This window comes from Eupeodes corollae, chromosome 3 (assembly GCF_945859685.1).
Source record: "Eupeodes corollae chromosome 3, idEupCoro1.1, whole genome shotgun sequence".
Lineage (NCBI taxonomy): Eukaryota > Metazoa > Arthropoda > Insecta > Diptera > Syrphidae > Eupeodes > Eupeodes corollae.
Window position 1 is genome coordinate 24829588 of NC_079149.1, and position 14074 is coordinate 24843661.

Genomic DNA, 14074 nt, shown 5'->3' on the forward strand with positions numbered 1-14074 from the left:
TAATTTTGAAACAAAACTACATAGATTTTTTTTAATTTATAAAAGATATGATAATATATATAAATATTTGTTTGCATTTTACAAAAACAAAATTAAAAAATTAATAAAAGAAAAACAATTTTAAATTAATAATAATACTTACATCCCACTAACATAACACATATTGTAAATATTTTTTCCGCATCTGTATTGGGTGCGACATTTCCAAACCCCACCGATGTTAACGACGTGAATGTAAAATAAAGTGCCGTAATATAGCGTGACTGCAACGATATACACATATTTATATATATAAATAAAAATAGGATACAAAATCGATATATTTAATAAATAAATTCAATTCACAGTTTGTTTCTCATACATAATAAAAGATTGCAAAAAAATAAAATCACGTGTCAATTTGACATTTATTATATTATTATCTTATGTCAATTTGACATTTATTATTTTCTTGTCAACCTCATAAATAAAAGTCTTATTATTTTACGTATTTACTATAAAAGTAAAATTAATACTGCAGCAATAATATAAGAGAATATGTAATAAGTGTGTCAAACATGTCACACAGTTTTTCGATTAATTTTTCTTTCTGTTTGGTTTCGTTACTCATACGCCACAGTGGATGTCATACATTTTTATTTTTATAATCGAATCAAAAGTTTAATTTTTGTTATATCGTATGTGCTTAGGTTCATACAGTGTTGACCAAAACATTACTAACTAAAAATACCTTCATCTTTATGTCATTCAAAAATTAATAATTGGAAACAAATCATTTTTTTTTTCAATTGGCGTGGGTATTTTTTTGACGCCCTGTGGAAGCCATGTTGTTTAAGTGACATCTGTCAAATATTTTGTTTATTATTCAGTTTTTGTATGCCAAATCATCATGACAAGTTACACGATTGAACAGCATGTCCTAATGATAAAACTTTATTTAAAAATGAGTGTTCGTTAACGCAAAACGTTGCGCACAGCACCCATTTCACGGTAGACATGCTGGTCCTTCACAGTCGACTCTTCAAAGTTTGGTGGCCAAATTTGAGAAGACCGGTTCGGTAAACAATTAGCCAACATTCGGACATTCAAGGAACGCTAGATCCGCTGAGAAAATCGCTGTAAAAGTGTACAGTAGAACCCGAGGAAGTCTATTCCTCACGCGCACAAGAACTTGGCCTTTTGCCGACGGAACTTAAGCCTTCACCTGGACAAGATCCAACTAACCCAGGAGCTCAAAATTTATGGCCTTAGACAACGCCGTTTGATCGCTGACTGGGCTATGAATCGATTGGAAGAGGAACCCATTTTTGGACCAAAAATAATCTTTAAGATGTTAATTTTTTGGTGAACGGCTGTGTTAAAAAGCAAAATTGCCGTACATGGGACGTCACCGACCCACGCAAGGTTTAGCAGGTGATAATGCATGATAATGTAGATTTTGGACCGGTGCGGCGGCGTAATTGGTCCGTACTTTTTTGAAAACGACGTTAGTGAGGCTGTCACCGTCAACAGCGAGCACTACATAACGATGATAACTAATTCCTCAGTCATTGTAATTTAACCCCGCTAGACTTTTTCCTGTGAGGTTTCTTAAAGTCGCAGGTCTATGCAAATAAACGACAAGAGACTGATGCTCTTAAGGCTTAAAGTGAACATAACACAGGTAATCGCTCAAATTCAGCTTGATCTATGCGGAAGAGTAATTGAAAACTGGACCACTCGGATCCGTGCCACTGTAAGAAGCCGAGGCGGGCATTTTAATAATGTCTGATTCCACATTCAATGGCATACATACCACTTTCAAATAAACAAATAATTTTGTAAAGACCTCACACAGCTTGTTTTCTAATCTAATGGGGTGGCGCAACAGTCCGTTGTGAACCAGGGCCTAGTGACTTACAACTCTCAACCATTCCTGTGTGCGAGTACTGTTGTCAGGAATGGAAGGGACCTACAATTTAAGGCCGAATCCGAACGGCTAATTTGAGAAAGCACTTTTTCATGACAAGAATTACTCTTGAAGGAATTGTCAATTCCTCGCAAGAGGCAGTACCCGCGAAAATTAATTTTTTAAATTAAGGTGGCACAGGCAGGGATTGAACCCAAGACCCCTTGCATGACAGTCCAACGCACTAACCATCATGCCACGGGTACTACACAGCTTGTTTTACTCCATTTAAATATCTACCCAACCTTATTGCAGAAAACCTTTATAACATAGGACAGTTAAACAATTTAAAAGTGGAATGAGTCAAATCAAAATATTGGAAAAATAATCCATTCCAAAATCATTGATTTGCCGATTGATAACATTTTTTAAATACAAAAGGCCATTCCAAACGGTCATTGAGGAGGCAGACCAAGAAAAACATCAAAACCAGAGGATCCTGCAATAATAAAATCAACTAAAAAGGACCCTTTTATATCATTGAGAAATATACGAACCCAACTTGACCTGATCGTAAGCGCGAGAGCAATTCTCAGCCGAGCTGTTGAGATGGTGGACTTCAAAGCTGTTACAAAACCCTTTTATTTCCACCTAAAAAAAGCGGAAGAAACTAAAATTTGCTCATGACCATATTAAGTGGACTGTTAAAAATGGAGGAACGTACTTTTTTCGAAGGATCAAATGATAGAAGAGAAAGAACAACAGACAGAAAGAACACATGACAACAGCACGCGGTAGGTTTCGAGACGGTCCTTCATCTGTCTACTAATCACGCTCACTGATGCTTGATTTCGGTGATCGATGGGAACAAAAGCTTTATTAGTGACTAGGCCGTTGCCCTTTTGCAAAATATAATGCTGCCACACGATGAGAATCAGTTGCCTTTAAAATGGATATTTCGAATGGACAAAGACCCAAAGCACACGTCCAATACAGCTAAGGCGTAGTTTCAAGAAAACCGAATTAACGTGTAACAATGGCCAGCACAGGGTAGTACCCGTGGCATGATGGTTAGTGCGTTGGACTGTCATGCAAGGGGTCTTCGGTTCAATCCCTGCCTGTGCCACCTTAATTAAAAAAAAAAAAAATTCGGGTACTGCCTCTTGCGAGGAATTGACAAATCCTTCAAGAGTTAGTCTTGTCATGAAAAAGTGCTTTCTCAAACTAGCCGTTCGGATTCGGCCTAAAATTGTAGGTCCCTTCCATTCCTGACAACAGTACTCGCACACAGGAATGGTTGAGAGTTGTAAGTCACTAGGCCCTGGTTCACAACGGACTGTTGCGCCACCCCATTTGATTTGAATGGCCAGCACAGTACTCAGGTCTCAACCCTAAAGAAAATCTATTGGAAATTGTAGATCGACGAATTTCAAGGACTAATTGTAAAAATAAAAAGAGGCTAGTATGCGAACCATACTGATAACTTAAAAGGTTGTAGGTTTAAGTGTTGGGTTAAAAGTTGAATTATTCTTAAAAATTTTAAAATTACCAACAATATTTTTCATATCAAGAAACAGTATTGTTTGAAAATCTAGTTTTGTTAAATAGATTTTTAGTCGAAAACAAATTTTTACCAATTTTAGTACCATTTCTTAAATTTTTACCAATTGGAAGAATGAAATTAATTTGAGAGATATCAAGAACCAAACGTCAATTTTTACCAAATTTGAGTACTATTTCTGGTAGACTTCATTTTTTTAATGAAAAAACTATCTGAATATCGAAAACAATGTTTTCTGTGAAATAAAAGGAGTTTAAAGACAATATTTTAAATTTTTAAAACGCTTTTTGTGTTGTAAGTAAATTTTTGTTTTTTTGTTGGGGTTTTTATTTTTTGTAAAAATAACTTTCAATTCAATGTTCCTAAACATTTTACTTAATATTGACAACAATATTTGTTAAAAGGTAAAAGTAGTTTAAAGCCAATATCACAAAGTTTTGAAAAGATATTTCTGTCGAATATCAACTTTTACCAATTTTTATTTATTTTTTTGCTTAGGTTTTAATTTTTTGTAAGAAAACTGTCCATTTTATTTTTCTCAACATTTTTCAGAATGTTGAAAATAATATTTCATTTATGTAAGTTAAAATTAGATTTCATATAATCTCAAATTTTTGAACAGACTTTTGAGTCGAAAATCAATTTTTAACAAATTTTGTTAAATTTTCTTTAAAGTTTCTATTTTTTTGTAAAATTACGGTTAATGGGATTTTTTTTTAATTTTACCGAATTATGACAACAATATTTGTTAAAAGATAAAAGTAGTTTTAAAACAATATCTCAAATTTTTGAAAAGATATTTGAGTCGAAATTCAATTTTTCCAACTTTGAGTAATATGTTTATAGGTTTTTATTTTTTTTAACTGTCAATTCGATTTTTCATAAAATTCGACCAGAAAAAAAAAACGTTAATTATATTTTTTTTAAATATACTTGTTTGGTATCACGCTAAAATATTTTATATAAAATTTAATCAAGTCTCTATCGTCATTGGTTTGTATTTATGGTTAACCAAAGTATTCACCTTCTTTTTAAAACTGCTATTGTAAAAAAAACCACCAACACAATTTTCTTGGGAGCCTTGCCTGCATATTTCTGCACTATTATCTGTATAACAAAATTTGAAGTCTATATCTCTTCTGGTTCTTGAGCTATGGACGACGAAAAAAAAACGTCGTTAACGTACGGACGTAGGGACACACGCATGGACAGACATCTTTTTAAAAATCTTCTATTTCGACTCTAGGGACCTTGAAACATCGAGAAATGTCATTCCAATAACTTCCTATGGGAAGTTAAATATACAATAATTGAATCCCAAATTTGTTTTCTGAATTATTTAATTATCGTGGCAATAAAAGTTGCTTTTGTTTTGGCCAACACTGTATGTACACACATATCAACGATATATTATTGTAAATATCACCTTTATCGACGGGCCTCCTGTTTTGTTATCATAATACGGCTCCTGGATATCATTTCCTAACGAATGCAGCCAGCCAACATTATTTGGCAGCATACTTCTTTCCGCATTTCCTATTGCATACCTGCAAAATAGAATTTATTAAAAAATTCTAAGAAACAAAACAAAAAACATTCACATAAAATAAACAAATTAAAATCAAAACTAAACAAAAAAGAAAAATACTACTACGACTATACGACTAGGAAAAAATAAAACAAAACTTTGATTGTTCGTACCAGATGCACGCCAACCAATGGGCAATAAGGGCAAACGTTGCCATGAGTAGCACAAGGACCGCTGCCCCATATTCCGAATATCGATCGATTTTTCTTGCAACCCTCACCAGGCGCAGCAAGCGGGCGGTTTTAAGGAGTCCAATCAGTGTTGTAGTCTATTCAATGAAACGAAGGATACGAAAAAATAAAACACAAAATAAAACAAAATAAAACCAACCAACCATCATACACATACTTTTACTGTGTTGCGTTACAAAAGGATCAAATAAATTACAAAAAAAAAGGATTTTTAAAAAACAAAAATTCAAAAAAATAAGGATTCTATTTTTCTTCATATAAATATTCATCTGTAATGTGCAATCAATTTTGAGTTTTTGTCTGCTTACAAAAATAAAAACCAAAAAATTAAGTCATTTTACTAAAAAAAAATGATGTCCTTATTTCGTGTATACGAGTACATAATATATTTTTTAAAATATTCATAAAAATAAGAAACAATGGGTTTTTTTTGGGGAAAAACAAAAACATATTTTTCAACATACGAGTATTTGTTGTTTCGTAGTTAAAGGACACGGGAGCTGAATAATATTTAAAATTATAATAAATTCAAAATCATAAACATTAACACAAAATGATGCTCTATACGTACTAAGTTAGTAGAGAAGATACAACCAAAAGGACATGCTATTTGTTTTTGCAACAATAAGAAAAACAAAAACAGAACATAACAGAAAAAAAGAGATAGAGAGACAGAGCATGCCTAGCTTTTTGTGCCTTAAAGCGTTTTTTGTTTTTTAATACTTTATGCTTTATGTATAGGTATAGACGTAGGTATATAATATATTTATTTATTATAAAATTTTCATATTCGTACATAATAATTTATATATTGTTTTGATTAAGTTTATAGCATGCACACATACAAAAAATAGACTCTATTTGGCTGTTGTTTGTGGTGTCGTTATGATTCATCGCCACCCCTACTCATTATCATCGCCACCTCAAAACATATGGCGGCGCGCGTGAACTTAATTCAATTCAACATGCATTGAAATTATGTTTTAATATTCTAAGTCTCTTCATTTTTATTATCTATGTAAGGTACCTAGATGTAAATATTTTTGATTATTTATGATATCAAGCTTGTAGTGGGTTGACTTAATGATTTTTTAAGCGGTTGCAGAGCAAATGGCGATGGCGGTGGCGTTTTCGGCGGGGGAGGGGGAAGTGATGAATTTATGAAATTATTGCATATTTTTATTTAGTTTTGTTTTGAAACAAATTTATGTATCAATATTTTTCTATGATAATTTGTCATTTGAAAGCGTTTTTTTTTAGAGTACACTTAGAGAAAAACTGGAGGAATTTGAAGGAAATTTTGTGAATGAAAAAGTTTAGAGAAACCAGCAATGAATCCAATTAATATTATGAGTTTTTATTGAAATTCAAAGTTTTTTGGAGAATCTGCTATTTAATTGGATTTAAAAAATTGGAATTTATCGTTCTATGTTTTCTATGTTTTTTTGTATCCCCTACTTTACATATTGACCCTGCAATTCTCTGAGGTGGAAGTTGCCTTCTATGGCTAATGGTTTGATAGTTTGGTGTTAATAAGGTTTAGACAAGTTATGTTAAATTGGTTGTTCTATGTTTCTACATTTGCCTATTTTCTATCAACTTAACGAAATATCTACATAGATCAGGTAACATTTTTGTCTACGGGGTAGTTCATGGTATATTGTAATTTTAAGGAACTTATGTTATTGAAAACAAGCAATAAATTCAATAAATATTATGAGTTTATGTAAAAATCCTCAGATTATTTCATAGTTTTTTATTTAATTAGATTTAAAAAATTCAAATTAGTCGTTTTATATTTTCTATGTTTTTTAATATCCTCTTTTTCAAATTAATGGAACACTTCTCTGAGGTCGAAGTTACTTATGTCGCTTATGGTTCGATAGTTTGCTGTTTAAATCAGTTATTTTGAATTAAAAATTGTTCGTTTTATGTTTTTACAGATTTGGGGGTCAAATTTAATTATACGTCAAGTTTCAAGATTCAATAAGTTGCTATTAATTTCTATGTTTTATGTTTACGCTTGCTTTGGTCCTTGTCTCTGGTAAATTGAGATAATTGCAATTTTGTCTTGCTACGTTTTTCATATTATGTTTTTGCAAACAAATATTTTTAAATACAAACATTAAAGTCATTTGATTTAACATATATTAAGTAGAAACAAAACATAGAAAAGTAGAAAATCAACTTTTAAATAGCGACATTTAGTTCAATATAGAGTTTAAAATCGTCAGCGTACTGCTAAAGAGCTGCTTAGACCTAACATTTTCTGTAACATGTAAGCATTAATATTTTATAAAAGTCTATTACATAGAAACTCCTGTTTATGGGTAACAACTAATTGATTTTCCAATTATAGGTTTCATATTAAATGGCTCATTTCTCGGACAGGTATCAAATTTGAAGCTGTCATCTTTTGATATTTGATAAGAAAAAGCTGTGTTAATTTTAACGTATTGAAATTGTTAAAGTTTACTTGAAAAAATTGAACATTTTCCAGTAACACTTTGCACTTTTAAGACGTTCTTGAAGCACCCTCTCTAAAAACACTATAGAGACAAAGTTTTAGATTTTAATAAGTGTTAGAGGTGTAAACAGTCAAAACCGTGTTACTTAGTTCTTTTTTTTGACTATTATTGTTTTCTTTTTAAGATTAAAAAAAAAAGAATTTCCTTAAAAAAGTCACGCAACAGTCCGTTGAGAACTAGGGCATGAGTTTTAAATCTCATCCATTCATAAGTGTGAGTGAATACTGTTATCAGGGATTAAGGGGACCTTCAGTTTTAAGCCAAATTGACAAGAATTACTTTTGAATGATTTGTCAATTACTCTCAAGTGGCAGTACCTGTGAAAAATACCTCCTTATTGGCAAAGTAGGTCAACAATTAACAGGTTTTCTAATAAAAGGTTTCTTTTTGAGCACCTCATTTCTTGAATTTTTGAAGTTTTCATCTTTAAATATTTGATAAGTAAAAACTAACGTCAACTTAAAAACGCATTGAAATTGTTAAAATTTACTACAAAATGGTGTACAGTTTGCAGTCGCAGTTTGAACGGTCTGGAAACAATATCACTCCAGTAAGACTAGATACAAAATTTAAAATATTTAGAAAAGTTGGTAAGTTAAACAAAAGGTTAACATTTCAAAACCAATTAATATCATTCTTTTAAAACATTATTTGAGTTTTAAAAAACTCCGATAGCATAACTTTTCGTCGGTCCTCAAGTAGCGGTGTTTTCTTAAGTTTGATTTGTTAAAGTTGACTTGAACTTCAGTAACTCCTAAAACTGTTGAGCGACTTGCGTTTACGACAATTTTTTATTTTATTTTTATTCTCGAATCCGATGAATCTGCACACCTTGAAACTGCTAGTCTTCAAGTTGCTGTTTTTGCAGTTATTTTTTCATACCTTAATGTTTTTTTTCTGTACGAATCCTTATTTTTTAAATTAGGACCCTTCTATGCAACTCGATTCTTCTTTTGATTTTATTCGAAACTCAATTCCGATTCTACTTTAAAATCGTACAACGTATGAGAAAGGAGAATCGGATTCCGGTTTTAAAAACTTGTTTTCAAAAAAATGTGTACTTTCGAACGAGTTTCGAGAGATTTGGTCAAATTTTCAAGGAAATGAAGAACGGTAACAGCAAATTAAACGCAGAAGAATAAGAGATAATTTCAAAATGATCGAGCTGAGTGAGAAAAGGTCTGTTCATTTACATAATGTATATTCGGTAGAATATTTGAACGCATTCTTAATGAAAAATATGTACTTATGTTTTAGTTTTGTTAAGAGCTACCGTCTTTCTAAAGACGGGTTTATGTTCTTACTTAACACCATATCATCCGACATGACTACTCGAAGAAGATAAAAAGCTGTTCCGATTATCAATAAGTTATCAGCAGCATTGAATTTGCTGCCAACAGGAGGTTACCAAAATCAAATCGGTGGTGTCAAAAATACTTGCCGAAGTTTTGACTTCAATCGAAATAGTCATGTGCCCGTTGATGATGAATTTTGAAATTAATGGGGAAGAGAAACGAAAATACAAACGCAATTTTTGGCAAATATTACGAATTCCCGGTTTAATTGGGTAATAGATGGAACTCATATTCAACATTTTGCTTACACTTTGACAAAAAAAAACTTCGCTCGCAAACACATTTGATGTAGAGTGATTATTTTCGATTTTGCCTTGTTTTGAATTCTACTGTTGAGTTACGTAGTTCCTCGTTTGTTGGAAAGTTCATAAGAATATAGTGGCCACTATTAGAACTATTCGATTTTCGTTGGTCCGCAAGTAGTCAAATAAATGCATTGTTCCAATTTTTCGAATTCGAGCAATGTTATTGTAGAATCGAGTTACATAGAAGGGGCCCCAGGCATTTAAATTTCAATCAATTTTTTCAGGTGTTACGGTTCGGTTCGTTCGGTTTGCTCTTGGTGTCTTAGTAAGTCAATCTAAGATTTTGCTGCTAGTGCATGAAGATTTACCCATTGGTCTTAAGTCTTAGATCAGAAAGTGTTAATTTAATCTAATCAGTACTTGATAAAGGTCGATTAAAATGTCGTTGAACCTATTTAGTTGACTCAAGAAAAAACTCCAGCCTTACGTGTAAACAAAAATTGCAGCTTCATTTGTATAATTTTGTGGACATTGTTTTCTTATCATCTTAAGGGTTTATCAATCTTTGAAATAAGGAATTCTATATTACACCGTATTTGACGTAAAATTGAAGTCAAACATTTTTAAATATTCATTTAAAACAAAAACTCCAATCAGTCGATCACCAGCAACGTTCGTCGTAGATTATCAAAAAATCTTCTTCAGTGACGGACCCATTTTCACGGCGGAAGCAACACTAGTGAGCAGAATCGTTGCATTTGGGGATAGAAAAATCCAGCCATGATTGTTTGAAAACTTCTTCATTTTCTGCATGTCATTGTTCGATGAAGTAAATAACATTTTTTTTTTAACGAAATGGTAATTTAACAATCGTACGTTGACATAAAAATATTCATGTCCGTGTGATTTCATAAAGAAATGCTCAAAATTTTTCGTGGAGGCCATGTAAAAAATACAGTCTATGCCAATGATTCAAGACTTAAATATAGAATTCTTGAAAATTTGATGAAAAGTGTTTAGTACTGCAACTGTATCCGTGATGGCTTCCATTTTCGTTTTTGTTTGAATCAAAATGGAACTTCTTATTGGAAAATCTTGTCTAGAAGTGGAAGTATGAGAAATTCGAAGAAAATTTAATATTTAACGTAGCAGTAATTTGATATAAGTGTCTCTTCATTTATTTGGGACTTAATTCCGCTAAAACAGATTACAAATATGATGATGACGAATGAATGTATTTTAATCTCTCAAATTTTTTTGTTTGCTGTCAATTTGATGATTGATTAAGCAAAAGGACAAGAGTCCTTTTTTATATTTTTAATTAAAGAGATATATTACTGTTTTAATAAATATGAGATTCTATTTAAACATAATTAAATTATTACTGATCTCAGGTGTATTTTCTCTAAGTGTACAAAATAACGTTCAATCATAATAAACATTATTATTGTAAGTAGAAACATCTTCACTTCATCAAAATGACAATATTGTCTGTGATTATTTATTATGCATCAATGATTTATCAATTTATATGTACATATGTATGTATATCACTTTTTTTTATTGTTTCAATAAATTTCCCATTAGAGAATATAGCATAAATAATATGTGAATGTATTTGTATATTGTTTTTGTTATATTCAAATTGATTGTCCTTTACTCAAGAGCGAATTGATTTGAAAACAAAAGTTTTATTATTGTTCTTATGAAAATATGTTGAATATATACGAATATATAAGTATGGCTGAATGACCTTAAATTTAGCAATATTTATTATTCTTAAATGTATTAAAAATAAATATTAAGCAATATTTCTGTAAATTAAGTTATTTTTATAATTATGTATGTATTAAATTAAATCAACCATTTTTGCATGCCTATTTCCTCAGTTTTCGTGCTTATTTTATCAGGCAATAATTTGTTGGTAATTTTACAAGATTCCCCTTAAGAAAAATATCATTGTCAAGAAATATTTTTAATTTATAGAAGCAGAAGAGAAAATATATGCAAGGATTAAATATTTTAATAGTTTTAATCTAAAACTAAATCGGCCAAAACCATCAGCCATAATTTATTATATTTTTGCCATTCTAAAAGAGTTCTTGTTTTCTTATTTTTTTTTCTAAAATAAAATAAGTGAGCTGAAAATTAGTTGTTAAAAAAAATACTAAATACATTTGAGGATAGGTTTGAATGTTTACTTAAACCTACTTATAAATTAATAAAATCAATTGAATACAAAATTTAGAAACTTTCAGCTTTTCTGAATAATAAAGTTTAAATAATTTTTTGTATTAACCAATAGATTTTGAAAACTCATATATTTTTCATTTTTCTTCCCAATTCTTAGGAAATCAAACTCTAATACTTGATTTTCTGAAAATATTGGACATGAATTGAAAATTTAAAAACTCCTACATCTTGAATAGTAATTTATTGCTTAAAGAACAATTCATTTTTTTTATTAAGAAACGAATTTTTGTTTTTTAAAACAACAAACAAATTTGGAAAGTGTCATCTCAAAAATGTATTCAATTGATTATATAATTTATAGGGTGTTTTTTTCTTATAAAAAAAAGAAAATCATTTATTCTACACAAAAAAATGAAAACCAAAAAATTAAATTAAAATTTTAAAATTGAGTGAAAAATAATAATCTATTAGGTTTTTATTCCTTTTTTGTTTTGTTCTCGTAATAATTAATTAAAAAGTAAACGTTTTATTTTTTAATTCGACGTTTTAAAGAATAACTGCAAGTATTTGTCAGACTCCCCCTAGTGACCGGACACTTGCTTGTTGTTCTAAAAAAGTTAAAGAAACCAATAGAAATTTATATTTTGTTTTTATTAGTAAAGTTTTTTTTTTAATTTTTTTTTTACTGATTAATAAACTGTTTTCGACAGCACTGAAATCCTTTAAAAGTTATAGAGATTTTTTTTTGTTTACCTAGATCTTTGTGGAAAGAAAGTTTATAGTTAAAATTATTAGTTTTATTAATTTTAAATTATTTTCTAGGAAAACTATACAAATAGAAAGTGTCGGAGAATTTACGAAAAAATCTGTGCACTAGTTTAAAAAAAAAATATAAATAGTTCATTATTTAAATTTAATTTTTTTAAATAATTTTGTTTAAATAACTATTCTAAGACTATAATTAATATTATTTTTAATAAATATTCTTTTGTTTATTTTTAAAATATTAAATTTGTTTTCCGGGAATTTTCTAAGTTATATGTAAAATTTTGAACCGTGGCACTAAATCTATTAAAAGCTATTCTTTTCAGTATTATAAAAGTGCATTTTTAATTAAAATTTGATACATTTAAAATCAAAAGATTTATTTGAATTTATAAAAAAAAGTAAAATAAAAGATCTAAATTATTTCTTAAAATTCAATTAATCTTTTTTTAATATTTTTTTGAGTATTAAGAATGTACGAAGAATCTAAAAACAAAGTTATATAACCTTTTAGATTTTATAAACGCAATTCAAATGTACCAGAGGGCCAAAATTGGCTTCAAGTATTGTCTCTTTGTCATTCCTAGAAAGCTAAGGATGTTTTGGAAACCATCGAAAAAACGAAAAAACTAATTTAAATAGTTAAAAAAGAGACTAGAAAATCTTTCCTAAATAAAAGACTCAGAAACTAGTTTTTAGTTTAAGGAAAGAAGATTGACGGGTCTTGAAAAACTTATTTTAAAGTAAACCTTATTACTTTTTTTTAAATTAAGTTTTAAGGCTGACAAAATCTTGATTTATTTAGAAAGTTGACATTTTCGGGAACTTAATTTATATTTTTTAATATTTTTCTTATTAACTATTAAAAATTGTATGAATACTTTTTTTTGAAAATGAAATGATTGAATATTTGTATTGTTATGATTTATGAATACAAAAAGGGATATTATTATTTTTCCTTTACCTAGAAAACCTAATTGAAAATATTACTTCAGAAAAATTTATCTGTCGATGTAAATGCTGAAGCTTTTTTTAAAATACAACACAATAAAGACAACACACAAAAAGATGCTGAATACAGTCTTAGAAAGTTTTAAGAATATTATTAAGAGTTTAGTAATAGAGGAAATTTACATTTACATATATAAAACTAAATATCTCAAAACAACACTGATTAATTTACTTTTTATTTTCAAAAAAGCTACTGAACTCATTTTGTCAAATTTATATATATATTTATAATTTATATATATATATATTAAATGCAATGCAATACCACAAAAAACAATGAGAATAAATACATTAGCAATCAAGAATTTTAATTAAAAAACAAGAATAACAACAAATTAAATTTTGTATCAATAAATTTCGAAGGTTATACATATTAACATAAATACATTTTAAACAAAATATACTATTTAATAAAAAAAACTAAAACAAAAAATTAAAATTTTAACACATATTAATAATTAAATAAAAAATATAACTACAGGATGACTTGGACAATTGATTTCTGGACTAAAATACTTTTTTTAAATATTCATTTTTTTGTTAATAATTTTTGTTTGTATACATTTTGTACAATTATATAAGTAAATATATATATTTTTCTAGCATTTTACTTAATAACCTTTATTTAAACAATTTTCCACGCAAACAAAAACACAAATATTTTGAGAAATTGTGTAAAGTGTTTTTTTAATTTTTTTTTTTTTTAATTTTTGTTTTGTCTAAAAATGTAACCTATGTAATTAAATACT

General features: G+C 29.1%; 1 protein-coding gene across 8 annotated transcripts in view; it reads right to left on the bottom strand.

Moving 5' to 3' along the window:
- The window catches only part of LOC129949207 (potassium voltage-gated channel subfamily H member 2), a 613952-nt gene that overhangs the window by 42041 nt on the left and 557837 nt on the right, over window positions 1-14074 (bottom strand). For all 8 annotated transcript variants that reach the window (XM_056060506.1, XM_056060508.1, XM_056060510.1 and 5 more), the window contains 3 exons: window positions 5151-5305; window positions 4876-4996; window positions 143-263 (listed from right to left, as the gene is read on the bottom strand). In XM_056060506.1, the coding sequence (XP_055916481.1) occupies window positions 143-263; window positions 4876-4996; window positions 5151-5305 (397 nt within the window). The remainder of the gene's footprint in view (window positions 1-142; window positions 264-4875; window positions 4997-5150; window positions 5306-14074) is intronic.